The sequence below is a fragment of the Pan troglodytes genome, chromosome X (assembly GCF_028858775.2).
Source record: "Pan troglodytes isolate AG18354 chromosome X, NHGRI_mPanTro3-v2.0_pri, whole genome shotgun sequence".
NCBI classification, from domain to species: Eukaryota; Metazoa; Chordata; class Mammalia; order Primates; family Hominidae; genus Pan; species Pan troglodytes.
The window spans coordinates 117,268,217-117,294,425 of record NC_072421.2 but is presented as its reverse complement, the minus strand read 5'-3'; the positions used below and the strand labels follow the sequence as shown (position 1 = coordinate 117,294,425).

The following is a 26,209-nucleotide window of genomic DNA, read 5'->3' as shown; positions in this document are numbered from 1 at the left end:
CCTAACCTCAAGTGATCCACCCACCTCGGCCTCCCAAAATGCTGGGATTACAGGCATGAGCCACCGCGCCCGGCCACATTGATATATTTTTATCACCAAAGTGACATTCATATGCTTGCAATATGCATACACATATATTTAGTATGTAATTTGGGGATCACAGAATGATGACACTTTATACAAACAGAACTTTGTGCTTCAAAAGACAGCATTTCACTGGCATTTTGAAGAATGCTAGAGATAGTATGTGTTCCTGTTATCTATTGCTGTGTAACAAACTATCCCAAAACCTAGTGGCCTAAAACGAGCATTTTGTTTCCATTCCTGGGTCAGGAAGTTGGGAAGACCTTGGCTGGTTGCTTTTTTTCTGATCTAGTGGGGGTAGCTGGGGCTGGAGGATTCGCTTCCAAGATGCCTTTTCCACTCACCTGCTGGGTGCCTTAGTGCTGCTTGGCCTTCCTCTCCCTCTCCTTACATGGCATCTCATCCTACAGGGCCGCTTTATGTGGCTTGGCCTTCTCACTGCATGATGCTTTTGGATAGATGACTGCTTATGTGATGACTGGCCTGATCATGTGTTCCAAGAGACAGGAACTGGAAACTGCCAGTCTCTTAAGACCTGGGCCCTAAAACTGGCACCGGGACCAGCTTCCTGGGGGTGGTCGTGCAGTTGCACAGGGCTCTGTGCTTAGCTTGATGCTCTGATTTTGCTATCTTGAAATTCCTTTTTTTTTTTTTTTTTGAGATGGAGCCTTGTTGTGTTGCCCAGGCTGGAGAGCTATGGCGTGATCTCGGCTCACTGCAACCTCCACCTCCTGGGTTCAAGCGATTCTCCTGCCTCAGCCTCCCGAGTAGCCGGGATTACAGATGCATACCACCATGTCCGGCTAATTTTGTGTACTTTTAGTAGAGACAGGGTTTCACCATGTTGGCCAGACTGATCTCAAACTCCTGACCTCAAGTGATCCACCGGCCTCGGCCTCCCAAAGTGCTGGGATTACAAGCGTGAGCCACCACGCCCAGTCTTTCTTGAAATTCTTAATTTCTTAAAAGGGGTCTCACATTTTCAGTTTGGGCTCCACAAATTACGTAGCTGGTCCCACCCAGACTGGGTTATCCCTTTTCCTGTATTTTTTTGGTCTAAGCAGTTCCAGAACCCATCCAGATTCAAGGGAAAGTGTGATAGAGGCCACCTCTCAATGGGAAGAGTATCAAAGGACTTATGGTCATCTTTAATCCATCACAGCATGGTATGGGATAGGAGAAAGAGCACTGGTATCAAGAAATCTGAGGCTTAGTCCCAGTTTTACGGCTACAACTAGCCTGCCACTAACAAGCCACCGCAGCTTTGGGGACCTGTTTTCTTCCATTTGAAATGAGGAAATTGGACTTGATCGCTAACCTCTAAAATCATGAACCTATAATGCCACATTTGTAACTGTCTAATGTACATCTAACATGGTGTTCATTAGAAAAACTGTTTCCAGGCCGGGCACGGTGGCTCAGGCCTGTAATCCCAGCACTTTGGGAGACTGAGGCGGGTGGATCGCTTGAGGTCAGGAGTTGGAGACCAGCCTGGTCAACACGGTGAAACCCCATCTCTGCTAAAATTATAAAACTTAGCCAGGCATGGTGGCAGGCACCTGTAATCCCAGCTACTTGGGAGGCTGAGGCAGGAGAATCGCTTCAGCCCAGGAAACAGAGGTTGCAGTGAGCTCAGATCGCGCCACCGCACTCCAGCCTGGTGACAAAGTGAAACTCTTTTTCAAAAAATAAAAGGAAAGAAAAAAGAAAAATTGTTTCCACAGGGCTCTCCAAAGGAAGAAGGGCATGGGAACTGAAGGCAAATGAATACAAAAAACACAACTATTAGTTAAATCAGAAAGCCTGCGGATCTAAATTCAAGGTCAGCTGCCTCCAACTCCCACTTGTTCATTCTCAAACACCCGTTTCAGACTATGAGGCAGATACATAGTGTTGTATCTGTGCTGGGTGCTGAGCTGCAGCAGTGAACCACAACCACAGGCCCACATCTTCTTGGACTCCCAGCCTACATGGAGGCAGATGACAGTGCCGACACAGCTCCTAGTGCAGAGTGCCGCGGCAAGGAAGGCACTAGGGTCTTGGGAACCGGTACCGAACACAGGAGGGACTGAGGAAGAGCAAACTGAGCCCTGGAGGCCCACGAGGAGTTAGGTTTTGTGGCTGAGGCTGCCGGGTGGAACGTTCATGTCCTATGCCGAGGAAACAGACTGTGAAAAGGCCCAGTCAAGAGAAAGCTGGGAGATCGGGAACTGAAAGTTACTGCATGGCAGGAGTGTAGAAAGGGGATGTATTCATGGGTGAAGAAAGAGGATGCGAACAGGAAGTAGTGATGAGGAATGAGGCTGGAGAGGTAAGCAGATGCCAGATCACGAGGAGCCTCTAAGTCTTAAGTGAGAGCTTCAATTCTATCCTGAGGCCAAGAGAAACATTAAAGAGTTCAAAAGTAGACAGTGGCCTATCAGGTTTGGGTTTAAGAAATCATCGAGGTTAGTAGGCTGGGCGTGGTGGATCATGCCAGTAATCCCAGCACTTTGGGAGGCTGAGGCAGGCAGATCACCTGAAGTCAGGAGTTCAAGACCAGCCTGGCCAATATGGTGAAACCCCGTCTCTACTAAAAACACAAAAATTAGCTGGGCTTGGTGGCACATGCCCGTAATCCCAGCTATTCAGGAGGCTGAGGCAAGAGAATCACTTGAACCTAGGAAGCGGAGGTTGCAGTGAGCCAAGATCCTGCCACTGCACTGCAGCCTGGGTGACAGAGCAATACTCTGTCTCAAAAAAAAAAAAAAAAAAAAAAAAGGAAAGAAAGAAAAAGAAAAGAAAAAACAGAATGTGTTCAACTTCCTGCAACCAAACCTGTGAACTCACCTGTATGTGCGCCCTCTTTTTCCTCCTGCACTCCTGTTATAACAGCTACCATTTATGCAATGTTCCTATGTGCAAGGCACAATGGTAAGCATATTACATGCATTATCTCCTTTAATGATCAGCCCAAATTTATGAGGCAGGTACTCATAATTCCTTTTTTTTTCCCCCTTGAGACGGAGTCTCACTCTGTCACCCAGGCTGGAGTGCAGTGGTGCGATCTCGGCTCACTGTAACCTCTGCCTCCTGGGTTCAAGCAATTCTCTGCCTCAGCCTCCCGAGTAGCTGGGATTACAGGCACCTGCCACCATGCCTGGCTAATTTTTGTATTTTTAGTAGAGACGGGGTTTCACCATCTTGGCCAGGCTGATCTTGAGCTCCTGACCTTGTGATCCACCCGCCTTGGCTTCCCAAAGTGCTGGGATTACAGGCATGAGCCACCAGTCCTGGCCAATTCCATTGTTTTATAGTCAAGGAAAGTAAGACTCAGGGAGAGTGAGTGACTTACCCAGGGTCTCACAGCTAGAAGGTGGTAGAACTAAGCTCTAATCAGACTGTCTGACTCCAGAGTCTCCTCCTCTGTGAGACAAATTCCTAGTCCTATGCTCTGCCTTATCCCTTCCCACCTCTTGGGAGTTTTGATCCATTGACTATTCGTGTTGACTCCTCTGTCTTCCTACTTCTCCTTTTCTTTTGAGTCCTTTGTGTCATTACACAAACAAGCTGTGCCTCCCAAGCCAAAATAAAACCCCTCTCCTGGCCGGGCACGGTGACTCATGCCTATAATCCCAGCACTTTGGGAGGCCGAGGCAGGCAAATCACGAGGTCAGGAGTTTGAGACCAGCCTGGACAACATGGTGAAACCCCGTCTCTACTAAAAATACAAAAATTAGCTGGGCATGGTGGTAGGCGCCTGTAATCCCACCTACTCGGGAGGCTGAGGCAGGAGAATCGCTTGAACCCGGGAGGGGGAGGTTGCAGTGAGCCGAGATCACGCCACTGCACTCCAGCCTGGGTGACAGTGCGAGACTCTGTCTCAAAAAAAAAAAAAAAAAGAAAAGAAAAAACCTTCCAGTAACCCCACAGCTACCTCCAGTTCTCTCTTGATTTGCTTATCTACGTATCCAACTGTCTATTGGATCTCTTCACCTCGATGTCATATAGCCAATCTCAAACTTAATGTATCCAAAACAAGTTTTGATCCCCTTCCCCTACCCACCAAAAAAACCTATTCTTCTCATGGCCCTTCCTCTCAGTAAATGACACCACCATCCACCCTGTTGCTCCAGTCAGAAACCTGAGCATCACCCTTGTCACCTCTGTCTTCCTCCTCCCCTACATTCAGTCAATCACAAGTCTTGTTGATTCCATGAAATCTCTCTTATCTGTCCATCTGACTCTACAGACCATAGCCTCTTACCAGTCCCTCTAATCCTAGCCTACTCCTCTCCATCCCGAATCAGTGGGTTCTCAGCAGCAGTCCACATGCTAACGTTGATGCTTTTTTTTTTTTTTTTTTGAGACAGAGTCTCACTCTGTCACCCAGGCTGTAGTGCAGTGGCGCGATCATGGCTCACTGCAGCCTCGACTTCCCAGGCTCAGGTGATCCTCCCATCTCAGCCTCCCAAGTGGCTGGGACTATAGGCATGTGCCACCATGCCCAGCTAATTGTTTTCTATTTTGTAGAGATGGGGTTTTGCCATGTTGCCCATGCTGATTGAGAACTCCTGGGCTCAAGTGATCCACCCGCCTCGATTCTGTAATCTGTGGGATTACAGAATCCTAGTACTTTGGGAGGCTGAGACAGGCAGATCACCTGAGGTTGGGAGTTCGAGACCAGCCTGGCCAGCATGGTGAAACCCCGTCTCTACTAAAAATACAAAAAAATTAGCCGGGCGGGGTGGCAGGCGCCTTTAATCCCAGCTACTCGGGAGGCTGAGGCAGGAGAACTGCTTGAACCCGGGAGGCGGAGGTTGCAGTGAGCCGAGATTGCGCCATTGCACTCCAGCCTGAGCGACAGAGCAAGACTCCATCTCAAGGAAAAAAAAAAAGATGCCCGGGGCCTCATGAGTGAGTGTAATGGGTAGAGTGTTAACATAGCCTGAGCAGCAGGGAAGACATCCCCAAGGAGGTAACATTTAATCTGACACCTGAAATGAAGGATGAGTGGGTGAATGAAGGATGAGTGGGTCAGGTGAAGTCAGGAGCAAGGGAGAGGGAAAAGTGTTTCTGGAGAGTGAACAGCATGCAGGAACCCCAGGGTTGAGAAGAACATGGCTGTTCGAAGGATCAGCAAGGAGGACTGAGTGGCTGGAGCAGAGTGAGGGAGGGTAAGTGGGGAAGGGAAAAAACAACTTTGGGAGAGGCAGGGTGCAGTGGCTCATGCCTGTAATCCTAACACTTTGGGAAGTTGAGGAGGGTGGGCCACTTGAGCCCAGGAGTTGGAGACCAGCCTGGGCAACAGGGTGAAACCCTGTCTCTACAAACAATACAAAAAGCTAGCCTGATGTGGTGGCATGCACCTATAGTCCCAGCTACTCGGGAGGCTGAGGTGGGAGGATCGCTTGAACCCGGGAGGTCGAGGCTGCAGTGAGCTGTAATCACACCACTGCACTCCAGCGTGGGTGACAGAGTAAGCATCTGTCTCAAAAAAAAAAACAAAACAAACAAAACAAAACAAAACAAACAACAACAACAACAAAAAACAGGACTTTGGGAGAGAATGTAGAGTGAAGAGAAAAGCTTCCAGAACTTCATCCTGGTAAACCCCAGCAATTAAAGCCATAGGAGGTTATGGAAGACTAGACAAGAGTTTCAAACAGGAGGAAGTAGCCAACATTGTTCAGTGCTGCCAAGAAGTGAACTAAGATAAGGACTTGGATTTGGCAGATGGGAGGTGCAAAGGCATGAATATATGTGTCCCTCCAAAATGTGTATGTTGTAGGCCGGGCACGGTGGCTCACACCTCTAATCCAAGAATTTTGGGAGGCTGAGGTGGGCAGATCACTTGAGCCCAGGAGTTGGAGACCAGCCTGACCAACATGGTGGAACCCCATCTCTACTAAAAATACAAAAATTAGCCGGGCGTGGTGGCGGGCGTCTGTAATCCCAGCTACTTGGGAGGCTGAGGCAGGAGAATTGCCTGAACCTGGGAGGCAGAGGTTGCAGTGAGCTGAGATCGTGCCACTGCACTCCACCCTGGGTGACACAGTGAGATTCTATCTCAAAAAAAAAAAAAATGTGTATGTTGGAACTTAATCCCCAAGGTGACAATATTAAGAGGAGGGATCTTTGGGGAAGTGATTAAGTCATGAGGCTCTGCCCTCATGAATGGGATTAATGCCCTTATAAAAGAGGTGGCTGGGCTCGGTGGCTCACGCCTGTAATCCCAGCACTTTGGGAGGCCGAGGTGGGCGAATCATGAGGTCAGGAGTTCGAGACCGGCCTTGCCAACAAGGCCAACATCTCTACTAAAAATACAAAAAATTAGCTGGGCATGGTGGCGGGTGCCTGTAATGCTAGCTACTCGGGAGGCTGAGGCAGGAGAATTGCTTGAACCCAGGAGGCAGAGGTTGCAGTGAGCCAAGATCATCACGCCACTGCACTCCAGCCTGGGCAACAGTGACAGACTTCGTCTCAAAAATAAATAAATAAATAAATAAATAAATAAGGCTTCAGAGAGCTGCCTGGCCCTTCCATCTCTTCCACATGTGAGGACACAAAGGTGCCATAAATGAGGAACCACCTCTCACCAGACACCAAACCTGCCTTGATCTGGGACTTCCCTGCCTACAGAACAGTGAGCAACAAATTTCTGCTCTTTATAAATTACCCAGTCTAAGGTAATTTTTTTTGAGACGGAGTCTCACTCTGTCACCCAGGCTGGAGTGCAGTGGCACGATCTCGGTTCACTGCAAGCTCCGCCTCCTGAGTTCACACCATTCTCCTGCCTCAGCCTCCAGTCTAAGGTATTTTGTTATAGCAACAAGAATGGACTAAGACAGGAGGTCATCATGGGGGACTTTTTTTTTTTTTCTTTTGGCTCACTGCAACCTACACCTCCCGGGTTCAAGCAATTCTCATGCCTCAGCCTCCTGAGTAGCTGGGATCACAGGTATGTACCACCACACCTGGTTATTAGTAGAGACGGGGTTTCGCCATGCTGGCCAGGCTGGTCTCAAACTCCTGACCTCAGGTGATCCCCCTGCCTTGACCTCCCAAAGTCCTAGAATTACAGGTGTGAGCCACCACGCCCTTTCTGGAAGCAATTACTCTGGGATGATAGAGGCAGAAGCCAGAATGCAGAAAGTTAAGGACTGAGGAAGAGGTAAGGAAATGGAGATGATGAGGTGAGGAGACCTCTCAGCAGACAGGCTTTACTATGAAGAGAAGAGAGAGACAAGTTTGAGCCAGAAGGCTAGGGAAGACTTGAGCTTTTTTGTCACCCAAAGTGACACTCCTATTAATGACTTACTAAATGTCTGTTGTACATGGACACATAGATGGGAATCACACACACTGGGGCCTATCAGAGAGTGGAGGGTGGGAGGAGGGTGAAGATCAAGAAAAATAAATAATGGGAGAGTGCAGTGGTTCATGCCTGTAATCCCAGCACTTTGGGAGGCTGAGACAGGGAGATCACCAGATGTCAGTTTGAGACCAGCCTGACCAACATGGTGAAACCCCGTCTCCACTAAAAATACAAAAATTAGCCAGGCAGGGCATAGTTTCAGCTACTCGGGAGGCTGAGGCAGGAGAATCACTTGAACCTGGGAGGTGGAGGTTGCAGGTGAGCTGAAATAGTGCCACTGCACTCCTGCCTGGGTGACAGAGCAAGACTCCATCTCTAAATAAATAATGGGTACTAGGCTTAATACCTGGGTGATGAAATAATCTGTACAACAAACCCCCATGACACATGTTTACCTATATAACAAACCCACACATGTACACCTGAACTTAAAATAGGCCAGGCGTGGTGGCTCACGCCTGTAATCCAGCACTTTCAGAGACCGAGGTGGGTGGATCATGAGGTCAAGAGATCGAGAACATCTTGGCCAACATGGTGAAACCCATCTCTACTAAAAATACAAAAATTAGCTAGGCGTGGTGCAGCATGCCTGTAGTCCCATGTGTCCAGAATGTATTCCTTCCAGTGGGTTATTGGTCTCGCTGACTTCAAGAATGAAGCTGCAGACCCTTGCGGTGAGTGTTACAGCTCTTGAAGATGGTGTGTCTCGGAGTTTGTTCCTTCAGATGTTCAGATGTGTCCAGAGTTTCTTCCTTCCAGTGGGTTCGTGGTCTCACTGACTTCAGGAATGAAGCCGCAGACGCTCGCAGTGAGTGTTACAGTTCATAAAGGTAGAGCAGCAGCAAGTTTTATTGTGAAGTGCAAAAGAACAAAGCTCCCACAGCATGGAAAGGGACCCAACCAGGTTGCTGCTGGTGGTTTGGGTGGCCAGTTTTTATTCCCTTATTGGGCCCCACCCACATCCTGCTGATTGGTCCATTTTACAGAGCGCTGATTGGTCCATTTTACACAGTGTTGATTGGTGCATTTTTACAAAGTGCTGACTGGTGCATTTACAAACCTTTAGCTAGACACAGAGCACTGATTGGTGCGTTTTTACAGAGTGCTGATTGGTGCATTTACAAACCTTTAGCTAGACACAGAGCGCTGATTGATGCGTTTTTACAGAGTGCTGATTGGTGCGTTTACAAACCTTTAGCTCCACAGAAAAGTTCTCCAAGTCCCCACTCGACCCAGGAAGTCCTGCTGTCTTCACCTGTCACCAGCTACTGGGGAGGCTGAGGCAGGAGAATCGCTTGAACCCAGGAGGTGGAGGTTGCTGGGAGCCAAGCCAAGATCACGCCACTACACTCCAGCCTGGCAACAGAGTGAGACTCCGTCTCAAAAAAAAAAAAAGTTAAAAATAAAATGTCTGTTGTACTGAACTAAACTGTGGGTAAGTTTGAAGATGCAGGAGAAGACAATTGATGTCAGTAAACCCTGAGAGGAGAGGCGGTTGAGAGCATGAGCGATATCTTGAAAGAGGACAGGCATGCTCCTTTGTCAGAATGAAGGGAAGGAGGGAAGATGGGGAGTCTTGGTGTGGAATATCTGTTATGTTAGCTGGGGTTAGGGGGCATTCCCACAGATGAATAGGGCCAGGAGGTGAAGGACTTGTATAATTTGATTCTCTTCAGAGGATTTCAGGTTTAACTCTGACTCCAGTTTATGACTTTATCTGAAAACAATATCTAACATATTTAATATTTGGTGGGCACTTACTAAGTTGCTGCTTTTACTTCCGTGAGTGAAGAACAAGGTAAGTTCGCTGGTTGCAATTATGTCTGTCTTAGTCCATTCTTGTGTTGCTATAAAGAAATACTTGTGGGCCAGGAGTTGAAGGACTTGTATAATTTGATTCTCTTCAGAGGATTTCAGGTTTAACTCTGACTCCAGTTTATGACTTTATCTGAAAACAATATCTAACATATTTAATATTTGGTGGGCACTTACTAAGTTGCTGCTTTTACTTCCGTGAGTGAAGAACAAGGTAAGTTCGCTGGTTGCAATTATGTCTGTCTTAGTCCATTCTTGTGTTGCTATAAAGAAATACTTGTAGGCCAGGCGCGGTGACTCACGCCTGTAATCCCAGCACTCTGGGAGGCCGAGGCGGGTGGATCACTTGAGGTCAGGAATTGGAGACCAGCCTGGCCAACATGGGGAAACCCCGTCTCTACTGAAAATACAAAAATTAGCCGGGCATGGTGATGCAAGCCTGAAATCCCAGCTATTCGGGAGGCTGAGGCAGGAGAATCCCTTGAACCCGGGAGGCAGAGGTTGCAGTGAGCTGAGATCACGCCACTGCACTCCAGCCCGGGCAACAGAGCAAGACTCTGTCTCAAAAATAAATAAATAAATAAATACTTGGGGGGCCAGGCACAGTGGCTCATGCCTGCAATCCCAACACTTTGGGAGGCCAAGGGAAGAGGATTGCTTGAGCCCAGGAGTTCGTGACCAGGCTGGGCAATATAGGGAGACATTGTTTGTATTAAAAAAAATTTTTTTTAAAAAGAAATATCTCATCTTGGGCCACATTAAAAAAAAAAGAAAGAAGGAAATACTTGGTGGAGAAGGAAAGAAATACGTGAGGCTGGATAACTTACAAAGCAAAGAGGCTTATTTAGCTCACGGTTCTGCAGGCTGTACAAGAAGCATGGCACCAGCATCTGCTTCTGGTGAAGGCCTCAGGCTGCACCAGTCATAGTGGAAGGCAAAGGGGAGCAGGCATCACATGGTGATAGAGGAAGGAAGACAGAAAGGAGGGAAGTGTCAGGTTTTTTTCAACAATCAGTTCTCAGCCGGCCACAGTGGCTCACGCTTGTAATCCCAGCACATAGGGAGGCTGAGGTGGGTGGATCACCTGAGGTCAGGAGTTCGAGACCAGCCTGGCCAACATGGTGAAACCCTGTCTCTACTGAAAATACAAAAATTAGCCAGGCGCGCGTCACCACGCCTGTAATCCCAGCTACTCAGGGGGCTGAGGCAGGAGAATCGCTTGAATCCGGGAGGCGGAGGTTGCAGTGAGCCGAGATTGTGCCACTGCCCTCCAGCCTGGATGACAGAGTGAGACTCCGTCTCAAAAAAAAAAAAAAACAAAACGAAAAAAAAAAATCAGTTATCACAGGGACTAATAGAGTGAGAACTCACCCTTTACTGTAAAAATGGCACCAAACCCTTGGTGAGGGGTCCACCCCCATGACCCAAACACCTTCTTTTAGGCCCCACCTCCAACATTGTGTGTCAGATTTCTTTTTTTTTTTTTTGAGACGGAGTCTCGCTGAGTCACCCAGGCTGGAGTGCAGTGGCACGGTCTCGGCTCACTGCAACCTCTGCCTCCCGGGTTCACGCCATTCTCCTGCCTCAGCCTCCCGAGTAGCTGGGACTACAGGTGCGTGCTGCCGCGCCCGGCTAATTTTTTTGTATTTTTAGTAGAGACAGGGTTTCACCACGTTGGCCAGGATGGTCTCGATCTCCTGACCTCGTGATCCGCCCGCCTCGGCCTCCCAAAGTGCTGGGATTACAGGCGTGAGCCACCGCGCCCGGCCCGTGAGTCAAATTTCAACATGAGGTTTAGAGGGGACAAATATTCAAACCATATCATTCTGCTCCTGGCCCCCCAAATCTTATGTCCTTCTCTCATGCAAAATACAAGCATCCCCCCAAATAGTCCCCAAGTCTTAACTTGTCCAGCATTAACTCCAAAAGTCCAAAGTCTCATCTGAGACTCAGGACAAGTTCCTTCCTGCTGTGAGCCTGTAAAATCAAAATCAGGCTGGGCACGGTGGCTCATGCCTGTAATCTCAGCACTTTGGGAGTCCGAGGCGGGTGGATCACCTGAGGTCGGGAGTTTGAGACCAGCCTGGCCAACATGGTGAAACTCTGTCTCTACTAAAAATACAAAAATGAGCTGGGCGTGACGGCACGTGCCTGTTATCCCAGCCACTGAGGACGCAGAGCCGGGAGAATCGCTTGAACCCGGGAGATGGAGGTTGCAGTGAGCTGAGATCGCGCTACTGCACTCCAGCCTGGGCGACAGAGTGAGACTCCATCTCAAAAAATAAAAAAAAAATCAAGCCGGGCGTGGTGGCTCACGCCTGTAATCCCAGCACTGCGGGAGGCCGAGGTGGGTGGATCACGAGGTCAGGAGATCAAGACCATCCTGGCTAACACGGTGAAACCCCGTCTCTACTAAAAATACAAAAAATTAGCCGGGCGTGGTGTGGACGCCTGTAGTCCCAGCTGCTGGGGAGGCTGAGGCAGGAGAATGGCATGAACCCGGGAGGCGGAGCTTGCAGTGAGCCGAGATCGCGCCACTGCACTCCAGCCTGGGCCACAGAGCGAGACTCCATCTCAAAAAAAAAAAAAAATCAAAATCAAGGTATTTACTTCTGAGACACAGTGGTAGAACAGACATTGGGTAAACACTCCCATTCCAAAAGAGAAATATCCCCAAAAGCAAGGGGTAACAGGCCCCACACAAGTTCAAAACACAGTAGGGCAGACATTAAATCGTTTTTTTTTTTTTTTTTTTTTTTTGAGACAGGGTCTTGCTCTGTCACTCTGTCACCCAGGCTGGAGTGCAGTGGTGCGATCATGGCTCACTGCAGTCTCGACCTCCTGGGCTCAAGCAATCCTCCCGCCTCACCTCCTGAGTAGATGAAACTACAGGCTTGCACCACCATGCCAGGCTAATTTTCTAATTTTGTGTAGAGACGAGGTCTCACTGTGTTGCCCAGGCTGCTCTCAAACTCCTGGGCTCCAGCAACCGTCCTGCCTTGGCCAGCCATTAAATCTTAAAGTTCCAAAATGATCTCCCTTGACTCCATGTCCCATCATCCTGGGCACACTGGTGCAAGGGGTGAGCCGCCAAGGCCTCGAGCAGCCCCATCCCCATGGCTATGCTGGGAGCAGCCCATGTGGCTGCTCTCATGGATTAGAGTCCATTGCCACAGGCTTTTTGAGGCTGAGGATGCGTGCTGCTGGTGGCTGCACTATTCTGTGGTCTCGAGGGTGGTGGCCCTGCTTCCACAGCTCAACTAGCCCCTGGTAGGAATTCTTGCAGGGCACCACCCCTGCAGCAGACTTCTGCCTGGGCATCTAGGCTTTCCCATACTTCCTCTGAAATCTAGGTGGAAGTTGCCAAGCCTTCAGTCACTCTTCAATTTTGCAAGTCTGCAGACTTAGCACCATGTGGAAGCCCCAAGGCTTATGGCTTTGGGAGCAGCAGCCAGAGCAGTACCTGAGGCCCTTTGAGACTGGGCTGGAGCTAGAGCAGTAGGGATGCAGGTCAGTGGTACCCCAGGCCTGGCACCCTCTTTCCTTCCCTTCCACCCCCCAAAAAAACCCATTCTGTCCTCCTAGGCCTGTGGCCTTAGTGAATTTTTTTTTTTTTTTTTTTTTTTTTGAGATGGAGTCTTGCTTTGTCACCCAGGCTGGAGTGCAGTGATACTATCTCGGCTCACTGCAACCTCTGCCTCCCAGGTTTAACCGATTGTCGTGCCTCAGAGCCTCCCAAGTAGCTGAGACTACAGGCACACACCACCATGCCTGATTTTTTTCATATTTTTACTAGACACGGGGTTTCACCATGTTGGCCAGGCTGGTCTCAAACTCCTGACCTCAGGTGATCCACCTTTTGAGACAGAGTCTTGCTCTGTCACCCAGGCTGGAGTGCAGTGGTGCAATCTCAGCTCACTGCAACCTCTGCCTCCTGGGTTCAAGAGATTCTCCTGCCTAAGCCTCCTGAGTAGCTGAGATTACGGGCACCCGTCACCATGCACAACTACTATTTGCATTTTTAGTAGCGACGGGGTTTCACCATGTTGGCCAGGCTGGTCTTGAACCCCTCACCTCAGCCTCCCAGAGTAAAGGGATTACAGGCATGAGCCACTGTGCCAGCCTGCCCTTGGTGAATTCTAAAATGCCTTCAGGGCCTTTTCCCATCTTGTTGACTATTAGCATCTGGATCCTTTTTAGCCATACTAAGCACTTCAGCAAGTGGTTGTTATGTCAAAAGTAAAAATATATAGCTTGTGAAGAACATCAGCAGAGGAGCCAACATCTCCTTTGAGGAACAGTCACTCCTCTGGCACAGATGGAAAATAACTTGCAATAAATGCAAATTCATTTTAAAGCTGACATAATGCAGGTAAACCACAAGATCCCTCCTGGACTACCCTAGCAGATAATGTAGTTTTGCCACAAGAACCTGCTGAGCCCCTTAGGATTCTTTCAAACAGCTGTTATTTCCTATTCCCTATGTGTCACGCAGTGTGCCAGATGTTGCACATACATTATCTTGAATGCTCAGAACAAACTTGCAAAAAATATTCTATTGGTTCCATTTCACAGATGAGGAAATTGCCACTCAGGCCAGCAAGTAGCTCAAGGTCATGAATCGGGAGCTAGGATTTGAACCCAGGCAAGGCTGAGAGCTTTCCACCACACCAGTGGTTTTGAATTTTACTCCAGGGGCCACCGTGTAGGACTGTCTCTCTAGAATAGAGGCGGGGGTGGGGAGAGTTACACATGGGGATTCTAGGTAAGCTTCATTAGAGCAAAGACTTTGGAGGAGAAAAAAAGAGAAGTTTGAAAGGCACTGCCCTCACAGGGGTCTTTGAACTTCCTGGGGTGAAGAATGACTAATTTTTTTAGAAACAGGGTCTTGCTCTGTTGCCCAGGCTGGAGTGCCATGGCACGATCATGTTCACTGCAGCCTCTACTTCCTGGAATCAGGTGACCCTCCCACCTCAGCCTCCCAAGTAGCTGGGACTACAGGCAAACAGCAACTATAGGCATACAGCCTTGTTAGTATGACTTTTCTGAAAGCATTGCTCTAGAAGTGTTTTGCTTTTGCGATGCATTTGCCGCCAGTTTTCTCCCCTGGCACATTCATCCTCCAGGTGACTGCTAGAGTGATCTTCCAAAATCTCATCATGCTACTCCTCTGCTTAGAAACCCTCCATGATTCCCAACTACCTTTTGGCTAAACTTCATGAACCTCTTTTAGGTGATCTGGACCCGCTTCCACTTCTCCAGCCTTGCCATTAACCACTCCCCAGCTTCCACCCTCCTGCCAAACCCTCTGCCTTTATAGTGCGTGGTACTTGCCACACTCAACGGTCAACTCCCACTCACCCCTCGAGCCTCAGATCAGGCACCACCTTCCTCCCCAAAAGCCTTTTCTATTCCTCTCGACCTGGATCCGGCCCTGCCTCCTGTGCTCCCTCAGCACCCCCTCCCCCTGATCCATCACAGCCCTGCTTCTGTCTCCCCTTCTTGCTTGGCTCCCCTGCTAGAATGAAGTCTTGCATCATCTGCTTAACTCCACTTTGCTCCCCTGGAAAGAGGTTTCTCGGGGAATTTGCTCTTTCTCTTGGGGTAAGCATACCAGTCTTGCCTCAAAAAGCATACCAGAAATGCCAACGGCTTGATGTGAGGCACGGAGAGTTTTCAGCATGGGAGTTTGTCCCCTGCAGCCAAACCTCAATTTTACATGGAGGAGATAGGCTAGGCAGTATCACATGATGAGAAAAATCTGTGGGGAAGAGTAGCTGACTACAGGAAAACTACAGAAAACCGTTTTCAAATCTTCCAGGTAATTTGGTTTTCGTTTTGGAAAGAGTAGGGTGAACGCTTGTCTCAGGCCCCCAGATCTGCTAACAGTTAAGATGCTTAGGTTCAAACTTTTCCTATAAAGAGAGGACTACTGTTATAAGTGTCCTTTGAATGCTCAGCACACGCCAATCTTCCCTGCAAGCCAGGAGCCTGCAGACTCAGCCAAGTGGCAGGAAGGCCCTGCCCTGATAGCCTTCACCAAGCCCAACCCACCTTGGCAGCTGTCAAGGGGGAGGTTGTGGAACAGAAACCACAGTCCTGCATCAGTTGGCCTGTTCCCATCTATAAAATGGGCACGGGGTGGAGGGAGTTAATGCCAGATGCCAATGCCAACTGCCAGAATCTAGGAACTGTTAGCCCTCCCTCCTTCAATTACTAAAGAAAAGAAGTTCATTTAGAAAAGACAAAGGAAGGCCAGGCTCATGCCTGTAATCCCAGCACTTTAGGAGGCCAAGGTGGGCGGATCACCTGAGGTCAGGGGTTCGAGACCAGCCTGGCCAACATGGTGAAACCCCATCTCTACCAAAAATACAAAAATTAGCTGGGCGTGGTGGTGGGTGCCTGTAATCCCAGCTACTCAGGAGGCTGAGGCAGGGAGAATCACTTGAACCCTGGAAGCGGAGGTTGCAGTGAGCTGAGATCACACCATTGCACTCCAGCCTGGGCAACAGAGCAAGACTCATCTAAAAAAGAAAGAAAGAAAGAAAGAAAAGACAAAGGAAATGCTCTATTACACTGTGTAAGTGTGTTTAAGGTGTAGCTCCTGGAGACATGGGACAGGCTGAAAACAGCAAGGGGGTTTGGATCATTTCATGATTGAGAAGACCCTCATGGGTTACTAAAGGAAGGCAGTGTGGGCCAGGCACAGAGTCTTATATCTGTAATTCCAGCACTTTGGGAGGCTGAGGTGGGAGGATGACTTGAACCCAGGAGTTCGAGACCAGCTTAAGCAACATAGCGAGACCCTGTCTGTACAGACAAAAAAATAGCTGAGCATGGCAACATGTGCCTGTAGTCCCAGCTACTTGGGAGGCTGAGGCAGGAGGTTCACCGGAGCCCACGTGTTTGAGGCTGCAATGAGCTATGATCGTTGCCACGGTACTCCAGACTGGGTAAGAGTGAGACGCCATCTCAAAAATAAAAAATAAAGGAAAATAGGAAAGTTTTGAGCACAGAAGCAAACAGGCCCACCAGGCAGAGATGGAAACCTGGATGGATGGGCTCAGGGTGGCGTTTCTGGGCTGTTTGTTAGTGGTGACTGTTTCTGGCTGGTGTTCACGGACTGGGATGAGAGGGCTGGGGAACGCGACAGTCCATTGCAAGGGCTACCCAAGCCTTCAGGGATACAGTGCTATTTTTAAAATGCAGTGTTCTCCAAGGCAGCATGGGTCTGTAGCCAGCAACTGCTTTCCTGGCCTTTCAGGCTCAGTCAACCCTCCTGTAGTCTATTTAATTCATGCCATTTCTGAATGGGAGCAATTTTGCAAGCTACAATTTATGCATTAAACTTAACTTTTTAAAAAGAATTTTACGTAAGTGAAATATATATATTTATTGAGATAGGGTCCCACTCTGTCACCCAGGCTGGAGTGCAGTGGAATGCTTTACTCACTGCAGCCTCCACCTCCCAGGCTCAAGCAATCCTCCCACCTCAAGCAATCCTCCCACCTCAGCTTCTCTAGTAGCTGGGACTACAGGCCTGCACCACTACACCTGGCTAATTTTTGTATATTTTTGTATAGACAGGGTCTCCCTATATTGCCCAGGCTGGTCTAGAACTCCTGGGCCCAAGGGATCCTCCTGCCTCGACCTCCCAAAGTGCTGGGATTACAGGTGTGAGCCACCACACCCAGCCTTAAACTTAATTTTTTAAATGCTGCTGAGCAGGTGTGGTGGCTCGTGTCTGTAATCCCAGCACTTTGGGAGGCTGAGGCAGGGGAACACTTGAGGTTAGGAGTTCGAGACCAGCCTGACCAACATGGCAAAACCCCATCATTACTACAAATACAAAAATTAGCCAGGCATGGTGGTGCACGTCTGTAATCCCAGCTACTTGGGAGACTGAGGTAGGAGAATCGCTTGAACCCAGGAGGCAGAGGTTGCAGTGAGCCTAGATCACGCCATTGCACTCCAGCCTGGGCGACAGAGTGAGACTCTGTCTCAAAAAACAGTAATAATAAATAAATGCTGCTGGCTGGGCGTGGTGGCTCATGCCTGTAATCCCAGCACTTTGGGAGGCTGAGGCAGCCGGATCACTAGGTCAGGAGTTCGAGACCAGCCCAGCCAACATAGTGAAACCCTGTCTCTACTAAAAATACCAAAAAAAAAAAAAAAAAAATCAGCCGGGCGTGGTGGCGGGTGCCTGTAGCTATTTGGGAGGCTGAGGCAGGAGAATTGCTTGAACCCGGGAGGCAGAGGTTGCGATGAGTCAAGATTGTGCCACTGCACTCCAGTCTGGGTGACAGAGTGAGACTCCATTTCAAAAATAAATAAATAAATGCTACTGAGGAAAGCCCTATCTTGGGAAAAAAAAAGTGCCCGTGGGTGTGTCTCATTAGAGGCCACAAATCAAGGTAAATTACATGACTGACCGTGGAAATATCAGAAATGTAAATTTGGAAACTTTTGCCTTTTACCCCCAACCCAAGGCCCCTATATGACAACTCTTCTAGGATGAGGCTGGTGCCTGAGGCCAGACCATCAAAGAGCTCAGGACAGAGGTGAACTGTATGTTTCTCCTCAGATCCAAGTGGAAGTAGCTTCTTCTGTGCACAGCTCTGGCCATTTGTTCTGAGAAGGAGGCCCAGAGCCTGCCCCGGGGGGCACAACATCACGGCCACGGTTGGGTGACCTCTACCCTGCAAACATATGCAGCTTCTTCCTTTGTGGTTAGTAAGGGAGGTGGGGGAAAACACTGAAAGGACAGCCTTGTCATGTGAAAAGAACACATATTCCACTTTAATATACATAAGAAGTAACCTGTGATACATGAGAAAAAGTACCAGTAAGGCTGGGTCGTCTCAGGAGGAGGTTGTCAGAGGCTGACTCTACCCGCACCCCAAGACCCATTAATGGCCGAGCGAGGCCGGCAGAGTTAGGCGTTTTCTCTGCATTGGTGGTTTACAATCTTAACTCATTCTTCTAGCGAATGTTTCCTAATAAACCCAGCGCGTCGGCCTGCCCAGAAATGGCCCCTGGAAGCTTAACTTGCCCTCTCCCAAGCAGGACCACGCTCCCTGCTCCCAACTCCTTAGTCCTGTAGCTTTGGAACTCGGAGCCAGGCCAGCTTGGTCCTTCACTCTCTCTTGGTGAGGTGGTGCCCGAATCCCCGGGTCCTCCAGGCCGGTGGTTACAGGAGACCTGAGACAAGTACCTGAGTCGGACCCCGACGTGTTCTGTTCCTTGCAGGCCCAAGCAGCGTCCAAGGCGCCTCTCCTTCGGTGGAACCCGGGACAACCCAGGACCTAGCCATCGCCACAGTGTCACAGCCCCTCCTAGCTCTCCAGTCTCTGTCCCTGTCAACGGTCCTGGAATGAGGGGAACAGATGGCGGAAAAGGCTATGCATTTGTGCCACCCGGCTGCCCGCGGTGTCCTTCGCCTTGGTCCGCGACGCTGCCACTCTCCTGCTTGTCTCCACAGCCGTCGCGCCCACTGCGCTCGCGGCCCTCCACGCAGTGGTGCCGCTGCTGTTGTTGTTCAGGTTGGTGCACCCGCTGCCGCTCTCCATCTCCCATTCCTCGGCTCCCGACAGCTCCCGCAACCTCCAAGGCGCGTCGGGCCGCAGGTAGTGGCAGGCCCGGTGGCCGCTGTGGTCGCGGCGCGTAGCGTCAGCACCCAGGGCGCCCACCAGCACCTTGATGACCATGTCGTGGCCCTGAAGGGCCGCCAGGTGGAGGGGCGTGAGGCCGCCGCTGCCTGGGGCGCTCACGTCGAGCCGCAGCCCCCGGCGTAGGGCGAAGTCGTGTACCAGAATGAGCTCCTCGTGGCGCCCGTGCTTGGCCAGCCAGTGCAGAACCGAGTAGCCGGTGATCGGGTCGCCCCGCAGCAGCAGCTCCGGCTCAGCCTCCAGCAGCTCCCGCAGCACCTCATAGCGGCCCTCGGCGGCTGCCAGAATCCACGCGTGCTCCCGCGGTTCCAGGCACAGCCTGCTGCTGCCCGGCCCACTGGGCCCGCCCAGCTCCTCGGCGCGCTCCTCCGACAGCCACCCGGCAGGAGCCGCCCGCTGCAGCCCCAGCAGTTCCCGCAGCGCTCCCCGCCGGCGCCCTGAGCCCGCTGCAGAATGCATCAGCGTGCCTGGGAAGGGGGGCTCCCGGGAGGCGGCGGCTGCGGCTTTGCCCCAGTACCTGCCCAGGCTACCAGTGTCCGCTCTCGAGGGGCGGGGCTGCGGGGCGCACCGCAGGCTCTGCGAGGTCGGCGCGAGAGAGGCCGTGGGTGCCCGGTTCGCGGCCCCTCCGAGCTGGGCCATGGTCTTGAAGCTGCCGCCGCGGCCGTCCCAGTGTCCAGCGTTAGCTGCCCTTCCCGGGCCCCAACGGGAGAGGAACTGGCGCTGGCGTTGGGGAAGGAAGCTGCTTGAGCAATTGGGTTCGGAGGGAGGGAGCAAAGGAGAGGAGGAGGAGGAGGAGGAGGAGGAGGAGGAGGAGGAGGAGGGAGGGAGCTAGGGGAGGGCCCCCGCGCCGGCCTTGGGGGGCGTGGAGGGGTGTGAGCTCCAGCCAAGTCCCCAGGGCAAGCCCAGCTCCACTTCCCTGGGTACCGCCGCCTCTGCAGCTCCCCCGGGTCGCGGGCGGTCCCACCCCAAACGGCCAGGTGAGCTCGGCAGCCCCGCCTCCAGCACCGAAGGGCGGGCGCGGGGACTGGCTGGGAGCTCGCCTGCGGCCCTGGAAGCCGCGGTTCTCAGCATCCCAGCCGGGGCTAGAGTGTAGAGGCGCGAGGGCGCCCCTTCCGCAGCGGGCCGAGCTCGGCTTCCAGCCACGGTCTCCCAAAGCGCGGTCCTGGAGCTCCGAGGCTCTGGCTCCCCGCCCCCTTCCTTCGCCCTTCCCTCTTATCTCTTCAGGAGTCTCCCTGCACTTTGTCCCAGAGTTGCCATTGTCCCGCGCCTAGCATTCACGCAGGCAGCTCGACTGCCCCATGTGACTGGCTCGTCTGCCTGCCTTGCCCTTTGTGTGGCCTTGACCCTCGCCGCAGCACCCGGGGCTGCCCAGGATTCCAGCAGAGAAGCCCAAGACCAGGGTCCAGGCTGACGATCTTCCAGGGAACTCAGGAGGGATATTCCCCTTCTGCACCGCCCTCTTTGTCCTGCTCTCCACCCTCTTCCCTCCCGTCAATTTTCCCAGGTTGGCTTGGAGAAGCAGCTACAGGTGAATCTGAGCCGGCGCCGCAGGAGCGCCCTGTTCTCTTTAGAGATGCATCCCTGCTCTCTCCCCAGGGCCCCGCTTTCTACAAATTCAAAGCTTAGGGGCTTTTTAAAAAAGGATATTTTTTCTTTTTCACTCCTAATACCAGCGTACTCTTTGCTCTTCCCTTCCCTTAGTAAATAGTGGTTCTTGCCTCCACACCCCCAGCATCTTAAGGAGCTCAGTCAGTGAGCAACGGGGAGCCATAGAAGATTGATGAGCCGGGGAGAGACACAGCCATGATGGAGGTTGTGTTAAAAAGGTGATTTGGGAGGTGCAGAGGCAGGAAGTCGGAAGACTGTTCCAGCAGTCTAGGCCAAGGGGGATGGAGGCTCAGGCCAAATCAGCCCACTCCCTCGGGGCCACCTGTGGCAGCAGTGATAGAAGGTATCGGAAGCTTTTCTTCCTTGGCCCTCACGTATTTGGAACAAGTCCTAAATATCTAGAGCTTTCCTTCAGAACAGTTTATGCATTTGTAATTTGGTTTTGAACATTTACTATGTGCCAGGCACTGTGCTTGTTGCGTTATATATGTTAACTCTTTTAATCCTCCCAGTGACAAGTGCTGGGAATCATTACTGTCCCCAGTTTGCAGAGAGGTTAGGCTACTTGCTCAAGGTCACCCAGCAGGAAGTGGCAGAGCAGGTCTGTGCGACACCATAGCCTTTGTTCTGGTACACAGGAACTGGCATTCAAGCCTGGCTTATCAACTGCAAATCACATACAAGCCCCAAATTCCAGCCAAAAGGATAGACTTGTAACGTGAGCGTATCTATACTTACACTCCTCTGCCTGGAAGAGCTTCTATGTAGTGAAGTTCTTTTCTTTCAAGGTTGCGCTTAGTTTCCACCTCTAGCAAGCCTCCTCTGATTATCCCAGCCCAAAGTGATCCCTCTCTTTCCCCAGCCCTGTGTTTCTGCTACTTCTTTGGCCCCAAGACTGCCTTGTGTTACATCTCTCTCCCCTTGCTCTCATATGCCAATTAAACTATAAACTCTTGGACAGCTATGTCATACTATCCTTGTGCACCTAGTAGTTATCCAAGAAATATTTGTTACCTTGTTCTGGTTTGGCAGGCTGGGAAAATGTGATTGTGTGTGTGTATGTTGGGGGCGGGGGACATGTATCCACAACCAGCACCTCAATGCCTGCTCCCACATCCCTGCTCCAGACTCCAATCTGCAGGACATCAAAAGCAACTCATAGATTTGGTCAATTCATTTTTCTTTAAAAGAGATTCAGTGGTTTATTCACTGAGTTGACTGGCCAAAGCCACCTCCTGGCCTTCGCTGACTTCTCAGAGACCAGGCCTAGGCCCAGAATGGGCCCCAAGCTTTCAGGCTTTCATTTTCAAAATGAATCCTGACTGACAAGCAGCTACTTCCGTTGCTCTGGAGACTCCTCTCCGCAACCCCAGATCTGTAAACACCAAACCGCACACATGCACACACACTTCCAGAATATGCAAACAGCTGCAGCAATATTTTTTTTAAGTCAAAATGCCAGCATGGAAAATGCAGGATGGAAGAATGCTTGGACTATTAATTTTCATCACCACTAAGCAGGCAACTCTCTTCCCTATCAGCATGAATAATATCTGTTTCCAGTTCAAAGATTGCAAAGGCAGCCGCCTGACCAGTGCCACAGACCCATGATACATGTGCCCTTGCTTAACTCTGCTGCTAGAGACCAAAGCCACGGTGCCTCCCTAGCAACTTGTTTCATCTTTAATTAGCAAGTGCTTTCTACCCTAGGTCACCAGCTGCACACACCACTCCCCAGAACCGCAACACCCGTCTCTATTTTAGTAGAGAGGGTCTCAGGAATTTGATAGCAGGGAGTAGGGCAGAGGGAGTGGAAAACAGAAGGGATAGTACCCACCCACCTAAAATTAACATGCCAGTTATCTGAAACATCTGCTACCCCTCCAAGGGAGTGGGGCAAAAACCCCTCAAGCCCTGGGAAATGACTTCCCAAAAAGCTGGAGGTAGAGTAGATATTTGCATTGCAAATTGTAATAATACTGATGTCTTTTCCAAATAGCAGCCTCTCTAATATATTTGTGGGTTTATTTACTAGATCTTGGACTATTAGACCTAGAAGAGATCGGCTGGGCGCGGTGGCTCATGCCTGTAATCCCAATACTTTGGGAGGCCGAGGCAGGGTGATCATGAGTTCAGGAGATCGAGACCATCCTGGCTAACACGGTGAAACCCCGTCTCTACTAAAAAATACGAAAACTTAGCTGGCCGTGGTGGCGGGTAGTCCCAGCTACTCGGGAGGCTGAGGCAGGAGAATGGCGTGAACCCGGGAGGTGGAGCTTGCAGTGAGCTGAGATCACGCCACTGCACTGTAGTGTGGGTGACAGAGCGAGACTCCGTCTCAAAAAAAAAAAAAAGAACTAGAAGAGATCTTAATGTTTCATTGGCCTTTATTTTCCAGATGAGGTTTAACTAACTCAGGGAGCGTGGCAGAAGGCAGAGGAACAGAGAAGCTGATGTGTTAGGCGTACACTGAAAATCTATCTTGATGAAGAGAGCAGCTCAGAAATCTTAGTGGATGTCAGTAGGAAATCATAGTTGATCTGCAAAAATTTAATTTACATGAAACTTCTCATAAACATGCTCCTTGGGCGAAGCCAAATGCTGGTGTATCCTTGGGCTCTCAATGGAGTTTGCCCCGGGGGCTTATGGATTCAGAAAAATCCATGAGTGCAAAACAGTTGAGAAGCAGATGTGTGGAATATGGGAAGTAAAGTCCCTCAGGCGTCCATAACCCTCAGTCATGGAGGGAATGGGGAACATTCTTTTTTTTTCTTTCTTTCTTTTTTTTTGAGACGGAGTCCCATCTGTTGCCTAGGCTGGAGTGCAGTGTGGTGTGATCTCGGCTCACTGCAACCTCCGCCTCTCTGGTTCAAGTGATTCTCATGCCTCAGCCTCCTGAGTAGCTGGGATTACAGACGTGCACCACCATTCTCAGCTAAATTTTGTATTTTTAGTAGAGACGGGTTTTACCATGTTGGCCAGGCTGGTCTCGAACTCCTGGCCCCAAGTGATCCACCCACCTTGGCCTCCCACCACACCCAGTGGTGTGAGCCACCACACACGGCTGGAACATTCTTGAGGTTCCAGATATAGAATGTAAATTTCCTTTCCTCCAAAGACCTGTGCTGATATCATCATGATTCTCAATGAGAAACCCATGAAAGAGAGAGAGCTCCTTTCTCTCTGTTTGCATGTGAATGTGTGTGCAAGAATGGATGTTTGAGTGGTATGTATGTGTACCAGACATCACTGTCTGGTTGTGTGTATAATGCGTATGTGTCTGTGTGTATGTACTCTGCCAAACATCACTTTCCCCTTCCCAAATGTCAGACCTTTACATGAGATCTCATTTTGGATCCCTTTTCCTTAGACTATGGAACAAGTCATATTTGGTAAACACTTTAAAAATTATTTCCTAGTACTTTGGAATTACCCCCACCTTCCCACCCCCCTCCCCCGCCAATCCTGCAGTAAGACCTGATGTATCCAGTTAAAAAAAGAACTTACAATCTTATTTTGAGAGCTTGCTGAGCTTGGAAGAGTAGAAAGTGGTAGAACCAAGTTGACACCAGGGCTTCTAAAAATGACTAAGGAGAAAGGGGGTGGGCAGGGAGCAGGAAGAAATCTGTAGGCCTGAGTGGAAGCAGGAAACCTGCCTAAACTCAAGCTGGAATGGCTTAATTGGAGCCTGAGAGTCAAGCGTGGGCTTTGAAGTGTGATGAGAAAAAAACTTCCATTACACATTTTATTGATACTGAGATTAAAAGAATGCCACATCCTGTAAAAGACTTAAGGTATTACCATATGGAGACACATGAGGGCGCTCTGACCAACTAGCAACTGAGAAAAGTAGAAAGGCTGTATCTGTTTCAACCTGTAGGCAACGAAAGAAGCATGGCAGGCCCTTTGTTTAATTTTTTTTTTTTTTAGGACAGGGTCTCGCTATGTTGCCCAGGCTGGTCTTGAACTCCTAGGGTCAAGCGATCCTCCCACCTCAGCCTCCCAAAGTGCTGGGATTACAGGCATGAGCTACCGCGCCCAGCAACAGGCCCTTTTGTTTTGTTTTGTTTTGTTTTGTTTTGTTTTGAGACAGTCTCACTCTGTCACCCAGGCTGGAATGCAGTGGCACGATCTCGGCTCACTGCAACCTCTGCCTCCTAGGTTCAAGCGATTCTCTTGCCTCAGACTCCCGAGTAGCTGGGATTACAGGTGTGTACCACCACACCCAGCTAATTTTTGTATTTTTAGTAGAGATGGCATTCCCCTGTGTTGGCCAGGCTGGTCTTGAACTCCTGGCCTCAAGTGATCCACCCACCTCTGCCTCCCAAAGTGCTGGGGTTACAGGCGCGAGCTACTGCGCCCAGCAATAAGCCCTTTGTTTATATGAATTCAGGCTTCTACCCTGGAGCAGGCCATTGGCCCTTAAGTAGTTGCTGGGAAGAAGGTACTAGCCCTAGGGGTGAGGGGGCTGGCCTCATCTTGAAAGGAATGTGAACCATCAGGAGAGAGGGGGAGGCCAGTGAGCAGTACAAAGTGGTTCCTTCCTTACTTTATCAGTTGGCTTCTGTCATACGTAAGGCTTGGAATAATAAACTCTTAGTTTTCAGAGTGCTTTCATATTTTTAATTATCTCTTGACCCAGACAGCAAGCTTGTGAGATACGTAGAGAAGACAGTATTTATATGCAATTGACACACAAGGCTGAGGGAGGTTAAGTGGCCTGCCCAGGGTCACACGTCTCGAAAGTGGTAGAGCAGGGTCCGTGCTCATGCCTCTGTTTGATGCTGCCATACTGTACATTTGGGTACGGCTGACAGGAACAGCTCTTAATAAAATTGTGCAGTGGGTAAATGTTGTCCTTGGTGCCTTCAGCCATCCATTTCTGACATCCAGGCATCCTGTACCCCAGATCACCTAACGTAGCACTCTGTAATAACAGTGATTACAGCTGCCTACTGTTCATTAAGCACTTAGGTGGCTGGTGACTTAGGTCCTGTGCCAAGCATTAAACATGCATTTTCATACATGAATGGTCACAGCAGAACTATTTACAATAGCCAAAAGGTGGAAACAGTCCCGATATCCATAGTATATCCATACCATGGAATGTTATTTGGCCATACAAAGGAATGAAATAGGCCAGGCACAGTGGCTCACGCCTGTAATCCCAGCACTTTGGGAGGCTGAGTCGGGCAGATCACCTAAGATCAGGAGTTCGAGACCAGCCTGGCCAACATGGTAAAACCCTGTCTTTACTAAAAAAAGAAAATACAAAAATTGCCAGATGCAGTGGCTCACACCGGTAATCCCAGCACTTTGGGATGCCGAGGTGGGTGGATCACCTGAGGTCAGGAGTTTGAGACCAGCCTGACCAATATGGTAAAACACCATCTCTACTAAAACTACAAAAATTATCCGGGCATGGTGGTGCGTGCCTGCAGTCCCAGCTATGCCGGAGGCTGAGACAGGAGAATTGCTTGAACCTGGGAGGTGAAGGTTGCAGTGAGCCAAGATTGTGCCACTGCACTCCAGCCTGGGCGACAGAACGAGACTCCATCTCAAAAACAACAACAAAAAATCCCAAAAATTAGCTGGGTGTCGTGGTGGGCGCCTGTAATCCCACTTACTTGGGAGGCTGAGTCATGAGAATCGCTTGAACCCTGGAGGCGGAGGTTGC

At 50.2% G+C, this 26,209-nt stretch overlaps 1 protein-coding gene across 1 annotated transcript; it reads right to left on the bottom strand.

Annotated features, from left to right (window-relative positions):
• Positions 1 to 18,028: 18,028 nt before the first annotated feature.
• On the bottom strand, positions 18,029 to 20,082 carry SOWAHD (sosondowah ankyrin repeat domain family member D). Its single transcript, XM_001135840.6, has one exon. The coding sequence runs from the start codon at positions 19,561 to 19,563 to the stop codon at positions 18,616 to 18,618; it is 948 nt and encodes a 315-aa protein (XP_001135840.2). The 5' UTR covers positions 19,564 to 20,082; the 3' UTR covers positions 18,029 to 18,615.
• Between the last annotated feature and the right edge of the window lie 6,127 nt (positions 20,083 to 26,209).